The 18,794-nt window shown below is 35.4% G+C and overlaps 1 protein-coding gene across 2 annotated transcripts in view; it reads right to left on the bottom strand.

The window, feature by feature from the left end:
- The window catches only part of CFAP95 (cilia and flagella associated protein 95), an 83,311-nt gene that overhangs the window by 17,875 nt on the left and 46,642 nt on the right, over window positions 1-18,794 (bottom strand). Inside the window, exons 3-5 of one of the 2 annotated variants that reach the window (XM_074202347.1) lie at window positions 11,183-11,371; window positions 9,516-9,634; window positions 7,634-7,702 (exon numbers count right to left, since the gene is read on the bottom strand). In XM_074202347.1, the coding sequence (XP_074058448.1) occupies window positions 7,634-7,702; window positions 9,516-9,634; window positions 11,183-11,371 (377 nt within the window). The remainder of the gene's footprint in view (window positions 1-7,633; window positions 7,703-9,515; window positions 9,635-11,182; window positions 11,372-18,794) is intronic. The other variant, XM_074202348.1, reaches the window with a different exon arrangement.

An 18,794-nucleotide genomic window follows, 5' to 3' on the forward strand; every position in this document is an offset into this window, starting at 1 on the left:
TTTACAAATCCTTTTTGAGCTCTTCCATAGGTTGAGACCAATTCTAACTTTTCTTGGTGGCTTTGGATATAGGAACTTTGACTTGTTATCTTTATCCAAGTATGTGTTTTGATCTCTCCTGTCACCATATTAACTTCCTACAGTCAGACTTTTACCCAGCTTATTTATTCACTTTTAACCTTTTGTTAAAGTAGAGCTCTGCTTCCAGGGTGGAGGGCACCTCAAACTTCACACATACTTTTTCAGGGGAAAAGATGGACTTTCAATGAAATAGGGAACTTTCAAATTTTCCTGATGAAAAGACCATAACTGAACAAAAAAATTTGACTTTAAAGTCTAAGTTTGGGTTTTTGTGAAGTTTGGGTTTTGTGTAACTATATTCAGAGATACTTCTAGGGATTCCTAAATTTTCAGCTTTTTCAAGGTGGTATGATCTAAGGAGAGATATTTACTACTCTCCTGGCCTGTATTCAAAAGCATTCCTTTCTTCTCTGGAACTGTGAGGAGGGTCCCTGCTCCCCTGTGGCCACAAATTATGTTGTGCTAGTGCTCCTCCTCACCCTGGCACTGCCACCCAGATTATGACCTAGATCTGAGTTTGGGTAAGCTAGCTGAGTTCTACCTCAGTGCTAACAAATCTAATGCTAGTAATCCATGATGGTGATTTTTTTTAAGGTTTTTGCTAGGCAATGGGGTTAAGTGGCTTGCCCAAGGCCACACAACTAGGTAATAAGTGTCTGAGACTGGATTTGAACCCAGGTACTCCTGACTCCAGGGCCGGTGCTTTATCACTGTGCCACCTAGCTGCCCCTGCTGGTGATCTTCTGACTGGATGTTTGATCTTCTTACAGTTTTGAACTGGGAGCTCCAGGCACATCTGCTGCCACTGCTTATTCAGTGGCTCCCTAGGCCTGTCCTGGTTTGCAGTGGCAGGAGCTGTGTTGGGCAGCCTTTCACCCTGGTGCAACATACCTTTCCTATCAATCTTCTAAGTTGTCTTGAGCTGTAAAATTATTTCACTCCATCTTTTTGTGGGTTCTGCCACTCTAGACTTTGTTTAGAGAGACAATATTAAAAGTATTTGGAGGGGGGTTTGAGGGAGAGCTCAGATGAATCCCTGCCTTTACTCTGCTATCTTGGCTCCATCTCCTCTATAGTACTTTCTAATATGATTCACTGAATCATTAGGAAATTTCATCTCAAGAGAATTGGGAAGCCCTCAAGAATGATACTTTAATATTACAAACACCAATAAAGTCAAGGAAAAAGATAACAGGATGTTGCCTTAAAAAGACTAATAAGAATACACAAGGAACAAAACGACATGTGGCAAATCATCATATACTTACTGGCTGTCTAAGTGTGATCAGTATAGTACACATATCTATAATATGGGAATAATAAAACCTGCATATATATCTTCCCAGAAATGTGAGGAATGTCATTAGAAACCTTAAAGCATTTTATATGTCATTTTTTCTATCATCATCAAGATTGAAGGTGAAAGAAAGATTAAGCAGTTGCAGCTAACAAGTGTAATAAAGTTCAGAATCAACTCAGGCTAGGAGATTTTAGAGAAGAAAGGCAATGTTGCAAAAAGAAGACCAAAAAAAAAAGGTAACAGGATTAATGTCTTTGAGGTCCTTTCTAGCTCTTAGATTCTATGATTTCCCTGATCTGGATAGGTAGATGATAATAGTAGATTATGGTGAAGACAGAAATACTCAACTTTTATTCTACCTTTTTGTGTGATTTCCTAAAGAAAATGATTTTTAAGCTAGAAATGACCCAAAGCCAGAATGCAGGATGAGAAGTCAATATTCGAAAAGGTCTCAACAAAATGGAAATAATGGACTAAAATTTTAATACAATGAAATTTAATTTAAAGTACTATTCTTGGGTTCAAAATATTTCCTATACAAATAGAAGGGTTAGAGATACCTGGATTAGGGTTATATGAAAAAAGTTCTAATTTGCTCAAGGAGCCAACAAACTCAGGTTTCTGATTACCAAAATTTTTCATTAAGACTTTTTGTTCCTCTATGAATTGTTGAGGTCTATTTATAAGGAAAAGAAGCACATATATATGTACATATATATACATATATACATATATAATTATAAATTAATTTGAAGGTTTCTGAAATTTAATTATTCTCTGATAAATGTCTCCATTATAATAAAGTTATACATTTATGCTGTTTCACAAAGAGTTAACATGAAGATTATAATTACATTATAATTATAATTTTCCACCAAAACTAGAAACACATCGTTCTGGTCCAGTGAACAAACTCATTTTAATTCATTGCTTTTTTCCTGTTGACATTTAGTTTTAACTGCTATACAATTAGCAAGAAGCAAAAGAATAGCTGATATTCAAGAGAGAATAAGCTAAAATAGTTTATTTTAGTGAATTTTCCGAAATGGTATGCAATGTGTATTCAGACTAAAATAGTATGTTTAAGTTTTAAATACTTTGATTACATTCTTGAATTAAATAAAATAAACAAATGATTCCAGTCAACCATTTAAATTAATAGTCTTATTTGCTAATGAATATATATTCTCCACATTCATCCAACAAGATGTAATTAGAAAGGATTTTATAACTATGTGCTGTCAATTGTTATGTCAAATATAAAAATTAATCACACCACTTACCCATTATCTCAGAAGTATTTTTATTCTATAATATCATTGCTATTGTTTGTTTTTTCATTTTAAAAGAGGAGCATGACATCAAGAAGGCAATGTCATGACTTGTAAGTGAATTGGATTTAATTGAAGGAGGGTTGCATAAAGTTATCAGCTTCTCTGAAGAGAGTGACTAGAGTCATAGGCAGAACCACAGAAGTTCAGAGGTGAAAGTGACTTCATAAGTCATTTAGTTCAACCCATACTCACTGTAGCATATCTAAGAAGCCACTAGTTTGGGGAAACCTAAAGAAACAGCCCCAAATTTAGGCACCTCCAAAATTTAGTTGCTTTAGTTACTTTTTCCTCCCTGACATGAAACAACAATTTGACTTTTGGCAATGTCTATCCATTTTTCCTGGGTTTTCCCCATGGAATCAAACAGAACAAAATTAATCCTAAATGACAGAACTTCAAATATCTGGAGACAGCTATCGTGTCTCTAATGAGACTCCTATCCTTTGTGACAAACACTCCTAATTCTTTTAACTAATCCTCATCTACCTATAGAACATCCAAGAGAAATGAAATTATCTTCGATATCTGTGCTCCCCTTAGATAGATTAAGTTTATATTATTCCTTAATTCACAGATTCCCATTGCCCTTGAAATAAAAACTTTAGTTAATAATACATGTTTATCAAAATCACTGCAACCCAGATTAAAAGGAATGTAGTAAATTGGGAAACAATTTTTACAACTAGTATTTCTGACAAAGGACTCATTTCTAAAATATATAGAGAACTGAGTCAAATTTATAAAAAAAAAACAAACAAGTCTTTTCCCATTTGATAAATGGTCAAAGGATATGGAAAGACAAAGAAATCAAAGCTATGTATAGTCAAATGAAAAATTGCTCTACATCATTATCAATTAGAGAAATGCAAATTGAAGCATCTTTGAGGTACCACTTTACACCTCTCAGATTGGTCAATATGACTAGAAAGGATAATGATCAAGGTTGGAGGGGATTCAGGAAAACTGGGACACTAATGAATTGTTGGTGGATCTGTGAATTGATCCAACCATTCTGGAGAGCAATTTGGATTTTTTTGTCCAAAGGGCAATAAAAATGTGCATACCTTTTGACCCAGCAATACCACTACTGGATCAGTATACTAAAGAGATTCTAAAAAGCAGTAAAAATCCCACATGTAAAAAATATTCATAGTAGCTCTTTTCATAGTAGCAAAGAATTGGAAATTTAGGGGATATCAATCAGTTGGGGAGTAGCTGAACCTATTGTGATATATTTATGTGATAGAACACTATTGTTCTATAAAATATCATGAGGGATGTGATTTTAGAAAATCCAGGAAAGACTTGAATCAATTGGTGCTGAGTGAAATGAACAGAACCAGCATAATATTATATACAACAACAACATAGGATGATAATCAACTATGATGGACTTGTACATTTCAGCAGTAAGAAAACAATTTTAAAAGACTTGTGATGGAAAAATACTAACCTTATCCATAAATGGAACTGTGGAGTTTAAATGAAGACCAAAGCTAATTACCTCCAATTTTTTAAAGTTGTCTTATGTATTATGTATTACGCAGTTTCATTATCTCTAATATTTTCTTTCTTCTATTTGGATCCCGATTCTACTCTTATAACATTCTCTCAATTTCAATCTCTGTTTAGCATGGTTACAAATGTAAAGCCTATATCAGACTTTCTGCTGGGGGAAAAGGGGAGGGTCAAGGGAGGGAAAGAGAAAAATTGAAAACTAAAAGCTTTGCAAAAAAAAATGATTGGTAAAAACTACTATTGTATGTAGTTGGAAATATAAATAAAATATTTATTAAAAACATAAAAAATACATGTTTATGATGATCCTTCATAATGTTTTTGAAATCCTACAATTTCTTCTACATCACTGATATATATCTTTCATTGTGAATTTTTTAAAAAATTTTATATTATTACAATAATCTTGTCATGAGGGTAAACATAAACCCCTCTCCCTCCCAAGAGGTTGAAAAACCTAAAGAATAGTGAGAGAGAGAAAAAATGTACTTGAGTCCATGTTCAGATTCCAATGACTCTGATTCTGGGGTGAGTTGCCTTCTTTATCATAAGTCCACCAGAGAAGTTGCTTCAATATTTTCCCACAGTTGCTATTACTAGCTGTATTTCCTTCTTTTCTATTCCTCCCCACTCTCATTTATTCTATTCTCTATTTCTCTCTCCTTTCATCCTATCCTGTCCAAAAGTGTGTTGTATCTGAGTATCCTCTCCCATAATCTTCCCTCTCTTCTATCACCTATTCTCCCCTTCCCTCCCCCCATTCCCCCCCCCCTCATTTTTCTTTAGGGTAAGATAGATTTCTATGCTCTATTAAGTGTGTATGTTATTTCCTCTCTGAGACATTTCTGGCGAGAATGAAGGCTCATTCATTTCCCCCTTACCTTCCCCCCCATTCCACTCCATTGAAAAAGCTTTTTCTTGACTCTTATGTGAAATATCTTAGCCCCTTCTTCCTCTCCTTTCTCTTTCTCCCAGTACTTCCCTTTATCACCCATTAACTCCATCATTTTACTATATCATATTCAGCTCTTTCCTTTGCCTTGTCTATATATGCTCCTTCTAACAGCTCTCATAAATGAGAAAGTTCATATGAGTTATCATTATCTTCTTCCCATGCAGGAATATTAACAGTTCAACATCAATAAATTCCTCATAGTTAGTCCTTCTCATCCATCCCCTCTAGGGTTCACCAGAGTCCTGTACTTGAAAATCAGACTTTCTGTTAAGTTCTGGTTGTTTCAAAAGAAAAGTTTGAAAGCCTCCTGTTTCATTGAAAGTCCATCTTTTCAGGGGCAGCTGGGTGGTATAGTGGATAAAGCACCGGCCCTGGAGTCAAGAGTACCTGGGTTCAAATCCTGTCTCAGACACCTAATAATTACCTAGCTGTGTGGCCTTGGGCAAGCCACTTAACTCCATTTGCCTTGCAAAAACCTAAAAAAAAAAAGTCCATCTTTTCCCCTGAAAGAGAGTAGTTGATTCTCAATTGTAAACAAAGATCTTTTGCATTCTGGAATATCATATTCCAAGCCCTATGAGCCCTTAATGTAGATGCTGCTAGATCCTGTGAAATCTTGACTGTAGAGCCACAATAGTTGAATCGTTTGTTTCTGGCAGTTTTTAGTATTTTCTCTTTGACTTGGGAGTTTTGGAGTTTGGCTATAATATTCTTTTGGGATCTCTTTCAGGAAGTGACCAGTGAATTCCCTCAATTTCATTTCACCCTCTGCTTCTAGGATCTCAGGGCAATTTTGCTGTATTACTTGAAAAATAAAGGCTAGGCTTTTTTCCCAGGTCATGACTTTCAGGTAGCCCAATAATTTTAAAATTATTTCTACTGGATCTGTTTTCAAGGTTGGTTGTTTTTCCAATGAGATGTTTTATATTTTCTTCTAATTTATGGTTTTTTTGGAAGAGTTTTATTTCTTCCTGATTTCTCACAAAGTCATCAGCTTCCTTTAGTTCCATTCTGCATTTGAAGTTGTTATTTTCATCAAAGTGCTTTTTTAACTCCTTTTCCAGCTGGCCAATTCTGCTTTTTAAGGCATTCTTCTCCCCATTTGTCTTTCGTTTTGCTTTTTTTCCATTTGGCCTGAACTGGTTTTTAATATATTATTTTCTTCAGGTTTTTTTTGTATTTCTTTCGCCAAGCTGCTGATTTGGTTTTCATGATTTATCTGCACTGCTCTCATTTCTCCTCTCAATTTTCCCCCACCTCCCTTAATTGCTTTTCAAAGTCTTTTTTGAACGCATCCATAACCAGAGCCCACTTTCTCTTTCTCTTAGAGACCTTGGATATACAGAAGCTTTGAGTTTGTCATCTTCTGAATCTTCCAAGGGACCAAAGTAATAATTTTTTATGGTCAGATTCTTCTTTTTCTTTTGTTTGCTCATTTCCTCAGCCTATGACTGATTTACCACACTTCTGGGGGGGGAGGGATTTAGGACATCCCACTGAGACCTTTATTCCTCCAAGGACTTATGCTCTCTTGCCTGTGCTTTGATATGTAGATAACCACAGGTACTCACCCTCTGCCCTGGAATTGTGAGGAGGATCCCTGCTCAGCTATCTTAGTATGGATGCCTAAACTACAACCTGGATCTGAGTGTGGGAAAACAGCAGAATCCTGCCCCAGGGAAAGCAGAGAGAGTTCTACCTACCCCCTTACCATCTGTGGGCTGTGCTCTGGAGGTACAGGCTGGCTTTCCTGATTCCCACTGTAGGTTCTCACCACAGGGCTGTTTTGAGGCTGATGTTCCCACACTCTGGTGCAGCAGAGTTCTCCTACCACTCCTTCAAGCTGTTCCTGGTAATCCCTGGGCTTCGCTGCAGTCATGGTTTTTTCCCAACCTCTGGTCCCGTTGAAACACACCTTTCCCATGGAATTTCTAAGTTATCTTGGACTGGGAAGTTATATCACTCAGTCTTTCTGTGAGTTCTTCCCCTCTTAATTTTGGCTAGAGTTATAATTTGATGGCTTTTGGAGTTTTGGGGGAAAGGAGTTTCAGGGAAACCCTGCCTTCACACTGCCATCTTGGCTCCACCCCCATTGTGGATATTTTAATTTGGAACTACACCCACTAAATTAGATTGCCTCAAGATACCTATAGCCCCCAAAGATACATTACTTTCACAATTTCTTATCTTTGAAAAATAGGAAAAGGCATATTAATTTAATCAATGTATTATATAACAATTATTATGCAATATTAACTATATTAAAATATGTTTCATACTTATTAATGGGCAAAATATATTAAAGAACATAAGACTAGAAGATAAAACAAATTGTACTTGAGAATATTTTTAAGTCTGATTCATTGCACAAATTTCAGAAAATCAAATACCTTTGATTCATTATGTGATATTTTCTATTGGAGGTATTCTTAATAAATTACTAACATTTTATGGTGATCTGGTGGGTGTCGAGGGAAGAGAGCTCCAAAACCTCTTCTGGGAAATCCAATGTCCCTGAAAACAAAAGAACAATATCAAATTATCAAATATCAAAACATAAAAAACTCATTTAAAGGAGAATTTCAATAATTTTTAAATGATTCTATTGGAGAAAATGGTAGACAAGTCTATACCTTCTAGAGAGTAAAATGACAGCTTAAGTGATCCAATGGATAGAATACTAGGACTGGAGTCACAACAACCTGAGTTCAAATCTAATCTCAAACCCTAGCTGTGAGCCCCTGGTAGTTGTTCAACCTTGTTTGCCTCAGTTCTTTTTCTGTAAAATGGGCTGGAGAAAAAAACAGTAAATCGCACCATTATTTTTACCAAGAAAACCCTAAATGGGCTCACAAAGAATCAGACATGGCTGAAATGACTAAATAACAACAGAGAGAAAATATTTTAATATTACAAAAATTTGCTAAGTCCTATCAATTCTAGCTACATAATATCTCACATATCTCCCTCTTCTCTAATATGCTTGCCATATATTATATTTTATAATTATCTATGTGTTATGTCTCTCCCTAGTAAACTTTGAAGTCCATGAGGGAAAGGTCCTAATTTTATCTCAATGCATTTTTTTTCCTTTTTTTTTTGGCAAGGCAATGGGGTTAAGTGACTTGCCCAAGGTCACATAACTAGGTAATTATTAAATGTCTGAGACCAGATTTGAATTCAGAGTCTTCTGACTCCAAAGCTGGTAATCTAGCCACCCTTTCTTTCTTTTTTTTGTAAGGCAAGGGGTTTAGTGACTTGATGAAAGTCACAAAGCTAAGTAATTATTAAGTGTTTGAGGCCAGATTTTAAACTCAGGTCCTCCTGACTCCAGGACCAGTGTTCTACACTGTAGCTTCCCCTTGCAAAACCCTGGGGGTTTTGCAAGGCAATGGGGTTAAGTGACTTGCCCAGGGTCACACAGCTAGGTAATTATTATTAAGTGTCTGGGATCAGATTTGAACTCAGGTCCTCCTGACTCCAGGTCTGGTGCTCTCTCCACTGTGCCATCTAGCTGCCCTTTCAATGTATTTTCTTTTTACAGACACATAGTACTCTGTATTTAGTACACCCAATATATACTCACTGTTTTTATGATGTTATTAAAATGTCATACAAATCAGTAAGATATTTATATATTATGTGAAATAAACATAACTCATTTATTTTTCTGTATTTCCTTTTCATCTCCACTCAAAAATGTTCCTCAGATGTTTCATTGTAGTTTAGAGATAACCCTGAGGTATTAAAACCATGCCAACAGGGCAGGCATCAAAGGTTAAAGAGTATAGACTGATTATGAACTGTATACTTGTTGTCTGACCAGTCAAGTTACATTTATGATAGTTTTTTTTTAGGTTTTTGCAAGGCAAATGGGGTTAAGTGGCTTGCCCAAGGCCACACAGCTAGGTAATTATTAAGTGTCTGAGATTGGATTTGAACCCAGGTACTCCTGACTCCAGGGCCGGTGCTTTATCCACTGTGCCACCTAGCTGCCCCCAGTCAAGTTACATTTAGAAGATTCATTACCAGGCTGAAATAGGGTGAGTAGTTGTTCAACCACAACAAGTCTCAGGGAATATCATTTAGAGAATTATGTTCATTCTTTATTTTATATTACTATTTAAAGACTACCACAAGAAATTCCGTGAAAATTATAAATGCTAATCTTCATATATGGAGAAATTTTCACACAGGAAGTTCCTTACACTGCTGAAATCATAGATTTGTATAAAAGGAGACTTGACGACTGATTTACTGACCTCTTGAAAATGTTCTGTTTTTAAGGTTCATGCTCTATACAAATAAATGCAAATATAAAGAATACCGTTCAACAATCCCAGAATCAAGTGTGTCAATATTCAGCAGGGGTAAACTACTTCTTTCCACAAATTCTTTGTTTATGCAACATTGCTCCATCTGTTCCTGTGTTTCTGATTTCCAAGGCTAGAAAAACAAGAGTTAACATAAGAAAAATAAATGACCTAGCAAAAAGGTCAAGTAAATGTTTCTATTGAAGTAAGCACTACACTGATTTCTTTATAACAGCTAGCAAATATCTTCTGACAACTCCCCAAATTTCTTAATTTGGATATACATGTGGCCAAGAAAAGAGAGAACCAAATTTATTTTTAATAAAATGGAAAATATTATTTTAGTAACAATGAAAAACAATGTTTCTCTGGTCTATTTTGTTTCTCTTTCTCTTTTCTCAAGTGAAAAGTGAATTCTATTTATTCATTTTTATTTCATTTCTCTTCGAAATAGTTGTGTTGAAGATGATCCTTAAATCATACTTAGATCAATACTAGCCCCATAAGAGATCCTAGAAGATCATGACCATGAAATCTCCATGTATGTGATGAAGAGCCCCTTGCCTTGCCAACTCCAGGTCAAATAACTTTCTCAAATCTAAATACAAAATAGAGCCCTGAATCATTGGATGAACACCTGTACGCTCAGTATTATCAATGTTTCTGACTAAAAGTGGAAGGTATTTATTATATAATTTTTTCTGTAGGTCACTTCTACTTTCACAAATTTCTATAATGCATTTAAAAAGTTTTATAATGAGAAATATACAGGTTTGGGATTACAGTCAAACTAATGTTTTACAATTACAGAAAACTTCCTATTAAATAAATGAACATTTGGTCATGGAAGGACCCTTAGCTGCCATCAAGATAATTTTACAGATGAGAAAACTGAGGCATATAAAAATTAACTGACTTGTTCTGTTAGTTTGAAGTAGAATTTGAGCTCAAACATTACTGACTTGGCAAATTCATCTATCAGTTACTTCATACTACATCTTCAAGTCTAAACTATATCTTACTTGGAAGGATGAACCTTAAATGTCATAATTTCACTTATTTATTCAATGAAATTAGTTGTTATTTATTATTTAACATTAAAGAGAATAATCAGAGCCTGATCCTAATTCAGTGAATAGGACTAAGATGTTCTGTAAATCAAGTGCTCTGCTCTACCTGTCATGTACATTGTCTAATACCAAATACTACACATAGGCTCCCATATTCCTTATGAGGCCCTTAGAATTGGCTTTCACACACCCATGTGTTCTGCCCCTTAGATAGTAATGTCATTTTTCTCATTAGTCTAGGAAATAGTCATAGTTTATTCAACCAAAGCAAAGATTGATCTCTATCCTACTTTAATATATACCATTCCCCTTTGTTCCTTACCCAATTACTCTTTCTTTAAAGCTCTTACACAGAAATTCTCATATGTAGTTCTTTAATTGGAAATTACTAAATGTAAATAACATCAGTTTAATCAGCACAGACATTCTATAGCCCATACACTCATTCTTAGTTCTTGTATCAGACTCAACGCACACCTCTCAAGGTAATAGTAAAGTATCAAATCAAGGTCAGTCCTCTCTATTCCCCCTCACCTCATGTTCCCCATAAGGAGTTAGTAAGGTTTCTGCTAAAAAAAAATTTAAGATTTTTTTTGTAATCATAGCTAAACCTCCATCGTGTCCAATAACTTGTGAGTTAAGTAATCAGAGTTCTCTACTGGACTCTTCTGAAAATAGCACAAGTGACTCCTCAAGAAGGTGGAGCTGGGCATCAGTCCTATCCCAAATAATTGTGTCTGCCTCCAGGCTTCAACTCTTTCAGATGTTTTCAACCTCTCCTCTCTCAGAATTAGATAAATCTAAATACAAAATAAAGAAGAAGGAAGTTAAGGGGGTAAATAAAATGTTAGAAAATCTTGAATGGAGATAGAAAGGAATATACATTTTTTTCTGCAGTTACATGGTGCCTACACAAAAATTGACCATGTATTAGGGCCTAAAAACCCCATAATCAAATGCAGAAAGGCAGAAATAGTGAATACTTCCTTTTCAGACCATAATGTAGTAAAAATCATTTGCAATAATGGATCATAGAGAGATAGACCTAAAACTACTTGGAAACTAAATAACCTCATTTTAAAGAATGAGTAGATCACACAACAAATTATAGATAAAATTAATGATTTTAACCTAGCAATGACAACAACAAGACAACATACCAAAACTTATGGGATACAGCTAAAGCAGTTATTAAGGGATATAGTATATCTCTAAATGCTTACATGAATAAAATAAAGAGTAAATCAATGAACTAAGCATGCAACTAAAAAATTTGAGAAAGAACAAATTAAAAACCCCCAATTAAACACCAAATTAGAAATTTTAAAAATTAAAGAATTAATAAAACCTAAAGCAAGAAAATTATTGGACTAATAAATAAAACCAAGAGTTGGTTTTATGAAAAAACCACTAAAATAGATAAACCTTTAGTTAATTTGATTAAAAGAAAGAAGAAAACCAAATTACTAGTATCAAAAATTAAAAAAGTGAACTCATCATCAATGAGGAAGAAATTAAAGTAAGTAATTCAGAACTATTTTGCCCAAATATTTTGCCAATAAATTTGATAATCTAAGTGAAATGGACAAATATTTACAAAAATATAAGGTGCCCAGGTAAAATGAAGAGGAAATTAAATACCTCAATAACCCTATTTCAGAAAAAAGAAATTCAACAAGCCATCAATGAACTCCCTAAGAAAAAATCTCCAGGGCCAGATTGATTCATAAGTGAATTCTATCAAACATTTAAGGAGGTTTCAATTCTATATAAACTCTTTGGAAAAATAGATAAAGACAGAACTCTGCCTAATTTCTTCTATGATACCAATACAGTGCTGATACCTAAACCAGGAAAAATCAAAACAAAGAAAGAAAATTATAGACCAATTTCCATAATGAATATGGATGCAAAAATACAAATCTTACCAAAGTGATTACAGCAAGTTATCACTAGGATAATATACTATGACCAAGCAGGATTTATTCTGGGAATTCAGGGTTGGTTCAATATTCAGAAAACTGTCAATATAATTGACTATAGGGGGCGGCTAGGTGGCGGCTAGGTGGCGTAGTGGATAAAGCACCAGCCTTGGAGTCAGGAGTACCTGGGTTCAAATCTGGTCTCAGACACTTAATAATTACCTAGCTGTGTGGCCTTGGGCAAGCCACTTAACCCCATTTGCCTTGCAAAAAAAAAAAAAAAACCTAAAAAATAGATATATATAATTGACTATAGTAATAACAAACCTAACAGAAATCATATATTATCTCATTCGATTCTGAAAAAGCCTTTGACAAAATACAGGCCCCATTCCTACTAAAAGCACTAGGGATTGTGGGAATAAATGGATTCTTTCTTAGACTGATAAGCAGTATCTATCTGAAATCATCAACAAACATTATATGTAATGGAGATAAGCTAAAGGTATTCCCAATAAGCTCAGGGTTTCAGATGCCTGATATCACCACTACTATTCAATATTGTATTAGAAATGTTAGCTTCAGGGCAGCTAGGTGGCACAGGAGATAAAGTACCAACTCTGGCATCAGGAGGACCTAAGTTCAAATCTGGCCTCAGAGACTTAATAGTTAGCTAACTGCGTGACTGTGGGCAAGTCACTTAGCCCCACTGCCTTGAAAAAACAAAAAAAAAATTAAAAAAAAAAAAAAAAGAAATGTTAGCTCCAGCAATAAGAGAAGAATAAGAAACTGAAGGAATTAGAATTGGGAAGGAAGAAACAAAACTCTCACTCTGCAGATAACATGATGGTATACCTAGAGAACCCTAAAAATTCATCTAAAAACTACTTGAAACAATTAGCAACTTCAGTCAAGCTGCAGGATATAAAAAAAAACCCACATATATCTTCAGCATTTCTATATATTACTAGCAAGATACAGCAGCAAGAGCTAGAAAATAACTTCAGACAACATAAAATACTTAGGAGTCTACCTGCCAAGGCAGACTCAGAAGCTCTATGAAAACAACCATAAAACACTTTTCACACAAATAAAATCAGATTTAAATAACTGGGCAAAAATCAACTGCTCATGGATAGGCCGAGCTAATATAATAAAAATGACAATTAAATTACTTAATTAGTGCCATACCAATCAAACTTCCAAAAAATTACTCTAACGAGCAAGAAAATTTTGTAACTAAATTCATATGGAGAAAGAAAAAAGTCGATATCAAGGGGTTTAATGGAAAAACAAGTACAAAACAAAGCCTCAGTTATCAAAACTGTCTAGTACTGGCTAAGAAACAGAGTGGTGGATCAGAGGTATAAGTGCAAAAGAGACAGCAGGAAATGATTATAGCAATCTGCTATTTGATAAACCCAAAGAGTCCAGCTTCTGGGATAAGAACTCACTCTTCAATAAAAACTGCTGGGGAAATTGGAAGATAGTATGATAGAAACTTGGATTAGACCAACATCTCACACCCTACACCAAAATAAGATAAAAATGGGCACAAGATTTAGGCATAAAAGACAATATTATAAGCGAACTAGGAGATCAAGGAATAGTTTACCTGACAGATCTATGGAAAGGGGAGCAGTTTATGACCAAAGAAGAGATAGAGATAAAGAACATAATAAAAAAAAACAAACTGGTTAATTTTTATTGCATTAAATTAAAAAGCTTTTGTACAAACAAAACCACTGTAACCAAGATCAAAAGAAATAGGCAAACCCTATTACCAGGCATTTATCTTACATAACCTCCTTCCTCAAAAATCTTTAGTTACCCTCCATTGCCTATAGAATAAAGTCACAGAATTATACAGTGTCTGAGATGGAAGAGATCTAAAGTTCCATCTCATTGAATGTTGGGGGCCCTGCAAACCTGCAGCAGGGCAAGGGAAGAGTTACACATGACTGAAGGTTGCCTGATAAATCAAGAGACGGGACACTGACAAGATGGAAAAGAGAGTCTGATTTATTGAGCTTATATATTGCAAAAACCACAAGGTCCCCTCTTTATCTAATCTCCTGAGAAACTGAGTACTTCCCTTATTCCCAGGTTGTGCTGTATGTACTGGCATATCAAATGCATCATAACTGCATAACTGCTTAAATTCCAGGAACATTGTATGCTTAGAAAGTAACCACTGAAGCTTCCTGGGATGGGAAACCAATCCAGGCAGAGAGAGCAGGCTCCTTCCACCAAGAGGGTCTATTGAACCATCATGGTCAGAGTCCCACTCACCTGCGGTCCTCAACATCTCCCCCTTTCTTTTATTGAAGCTTAAGGAAGCACAGCTCTGTTCCTATGGAGCTCAAGGGCTGGTTCCAGCAATGACAACATAGAGGAACAAAACAACATGTAAAGAGTACTAATATGATCAAAGGGATCAGAGGTGAAACAAGAGTATTAAAGCCAATGCATAGGAATCAGTTCTTTCAAGGAATTCCAAAGATTCTCAACAATTTCATCTATATTCATATTATTTAATTTGTCCAATGATATTATTCAATGTTTATATATCCAAAGTTACAGAGCTATTTCCAAATGCTCCAAGCAAATGATTTTTAACTTTATCCCATTCATGATCAGATGTATTATATTTTACTGGAGTAACACAAAGAGGTACATATCTATAATCACATTTCATATTTAATCTAAGTTCTAACAGAACAAGTTCATTCCCTTCTGCAAGCACTACTTCCTTCACACTGTCAATCAATGCAAGGAAGTCCTTATTAATTCTGTCCTGTTTCTGTAATGCTTTAGTTACATTTCTTTGCAATTTTAGCAAATTCAGCAGGTTTTGCTCCCATCTACAAAGAAGTGATACTGCAGCAAACATAGATTCAGGTTTGTTTGATCACTTCATGTTTTTTGGTCTCCTACAGCTCCTTGCAGGGCATCTTCTCTTCCTCTGCTTTTCTTGGAGGTGCTTGGTACAGGTGAACACCTTTCTGTGGGACCCATGCTGCTGGTTCTCCATTACCCTCACCCCCTTGTTAGTACTGTTCTTGGCCCCTGCCAGGCATTAGTGGCCACATTTTTTCATATAATGTGTTTGTTCCCAGGACCTTTTGGGTCCTTTTTTGATTCATAGGTTTGTTTTTTGTTCTCAATTCCTTGTTTTTAACTCCAAAGTGCTGTTCAGCCAGCATAATTCCTGAAGCCTTACATGAAAGAAAATTTAAAGTATATAATGCCAGATTCAACTCGTTGATAAGGGTTATACCCATATCTCCCCCTTTCTTTTGTTTTTAAAGGAGTGTTTGAATATCTCTATGGTTTCTTTCTACTATGGCTTCTCCTGACAATAGTTCTAGCACACTCCCAGCTTCCTCCAAGGCCATTCTGTCCCTATCTATTATAGCATTTCCATTAATTCTTTTTCCTCCTATGACTCTGGAGGAGCCAAACAACATTTACAAACCCCTTAATTTAGTTTACATGTATCTTCAGATCACTTTGTACAAAAGATTAGCACATTATATATTTACCTAATTTGAAGAAACAATTTACATTTACCTAGAAATTATTTTTATATCAAACTTTTCATATTATGGGGGTTTATACTTTCCAATCAAGTCACTGCCAGATAATGCAAAAGTGGCAGTTTAATGCAATTTTCAGATTTCCCCAAACCTCATTTAAACACATATCTCTATTTGAACTTTTAGGATTTCTATATTTTTTACATTGATTTTTAAGTCAACCTCCAAAGCTCCCAAAATCCCCAAATCAATCATTTTACTCATACAACCTGCTCAAACCTTCTGTCTACATGCTTAACCATCTTCCAAACTTAACAAATGGTTCAAAAACCCCAACTGTCTCTATGCCTTGATTCTCTTCCCCAGTTCTTTCAGAACCTTTCTCAGATTATAAAACTTACATTTTCCCTTAATATTCTGCTCCACTATTCTTTTTCATTAACTTTTGTACTTTAGTTCAAATTGTTCTGAATTAGGATCCCCATAGCTTATTTAAAACTTTAAACTATAAACACTACATGCATGATTTCACTTTTCACAATACATATTCCATTCAAAGGTTTTAATATTTAACACTCCTTGATTTTAACTGGTAAAACTTTTAAGAAGGCAAACAGTCACTAAAAAAATCTCACAGACTACTAATTGGAATATCCCATGTCCCCTTCTTCATCTAGAATAAATGGAATAACTTCTTTTAAAGGGGATAGTCCTAAGTCTTTTCTGGAGTGGGGGGGGGGGGTCTTCTGTTCTTAAATCCTCACTTGTCCCATAATTTTCTGTAAAAACTAATATTATCAGAATCTGTGTTAATAAATTCGTGAAGCTATAATGTTACCATATCATTCTGGTAAAAGTAACTAGCTTCCCTTTTTCTGGCATTTCTATATTTACATTCTATAAACTTTCTCAAATTAATATAGCATTTCTTTTTATGATTTCTTTAACATATTTTCCTATCTGGTAATACTGTCTCTTTAACTCCAAATAAATTCTCTTTTTAACACTTGTTTACCCAAGTTTTCATGAAACAATTCTTGAACTCTTATCTAGTCCTTTTTCTAAATTCCTCCTTCTGCTAACTTCAAGGTCGAGAGATAAGAGCAAGAACTGCAAGAGGACTAGTGGAGGAGAGGAGGAAGCAATCTGACAGCACAAAATCACAAAGAAGAAGCAGGGAAGAGAAAAAGTCAACAGCATTTTATCATATTAATATTCATTTATCTGTTCACACACTGTTCTCCAATCATGTAGATTCGCAGTACCTTATCATTGGCAATTTCAAGGTCAACTGGGTTAAGACACTGTACCATCAATGTTAGTGAAGCCTCAAGCTCCTCTGGAGAAGGAGCAGTTAGTTCCTAGTATAGAATCCATATAATGAATAATGTACATCTCTGGAAAGTATTCTCTAATAGGCTGAAGAGCTTTAGCTACACAAATTTGACGTATACTTGGGCTATTTTTCATACTTTGTGGGAGTACTTTCCACTGAAATCTTTTATAAGGGCTTTGTAGATTAGTAGATAGTATGGATAAAGCAAAATGTCTGGCATCTTGAAGGGTAACAGGAATATAATAAAAACAATTCTTAATATCAATAATCCAAATTTGCATCCCTTGAGGATCATATTTGGAGATGGAATTCCAGGTTGAAGAATTCCCATAAGTTCCATTTAGGTACTGACCTCTCTTAGATCTGTGAGCATTCTCCATTTACCAGACTTTTTTCTTAATAACAAAAGCTGGAGAATTCCAAGGACTATTTGATTCCTCAATATGTCCTTGACTAAGCTGTTCTAGGATTATTTTAGTAAAAGCCTCAATTTTCTTTTTTTTGCAAGGCAATGGGGTTAAGTGACTTGCCCAAGATCACACAGCCAGGTAATTATTAAGTATTTGAGGCAGGATTTGAACTCAGGTACTCCTGACTCCAGGGCCGGTGCTATATCCACTGCATCATCTAGCTGCCCAATTTTCTCTGTTGTTAAGGGCCACTGCTCCATCCATATGGGTTGATCACTTTTCCATGTTATTGATATGGGTGTGATTGCTATGGGTGTAAGGTATTGAAGCTGTCTGTCAGTGACCCCCATCAGAAATCCTTTGTGGTGAGTGTTAACCTCATTTGCCCTAGTATGTCACAACCCCATAAGTTAATAGGCAGGGTTGGTAGCACATGAGGTTGTATAGTTCCTCTTTTTCCTTCACACTCCCATGTTAACTTCCAAGTGCTTATCTTGGGGGAAGGACCTGTGCCCACAGAAGAACACTTCTGAATCATATCTTCTATTGTGATTTTTTTTTTTACTGCCTACTAATGCCCTTTTGCAACCATTGCTGCAATTCTCCCCGTCTAATCAAAATGTCTGCAGCTGGTCCCTCCCCTACTTTTCTAAGAATAAGAATAGCCTTTGTGAGGCAGGCAAGGAAGTCTGTAAAACTTTGTTGCAGTCTTTGCCTTATTTTGACAAAAGATTGCCCTTTATCTTCCCTTCCCAAGCTTTAGTTGCACATAGAGTCACTTGTTGGTATCTGGCCACCTTATAGTACAGTTGCCTACCCACAGCCCAATATTGTACTATGCCAACTAATTGCTCAAAATTAAAATTAACCTGCCATTGTTCATTCAAAACTGCTTGTTGTCTACTGTTCTTGAAAGTCAGAACACCAGAGCATCTAATCTCCTGGTTTTAAACACATCCAAGCAACCCGCCTCCAGTCATGAGGAGGGGAAATAGAATAAGCTATTTGGTCCAGGA

This window comes from Macrotis lagotis, chromosome X (genome assembly GCF_037893015.1).
Source record: "Macrotis lagotis isolate mMagLag1 chromosome X, bilby.v1.9.chrom.fasta, whole genome shotgun sequence".
NCBI classification, from domain to species: domain Eukaryota; kingdom Metazoa; phylum Chordata; class Mammalia; order Peramelemorphia; family Peramelidae; genus Macrotis; species Macrotis lagotis.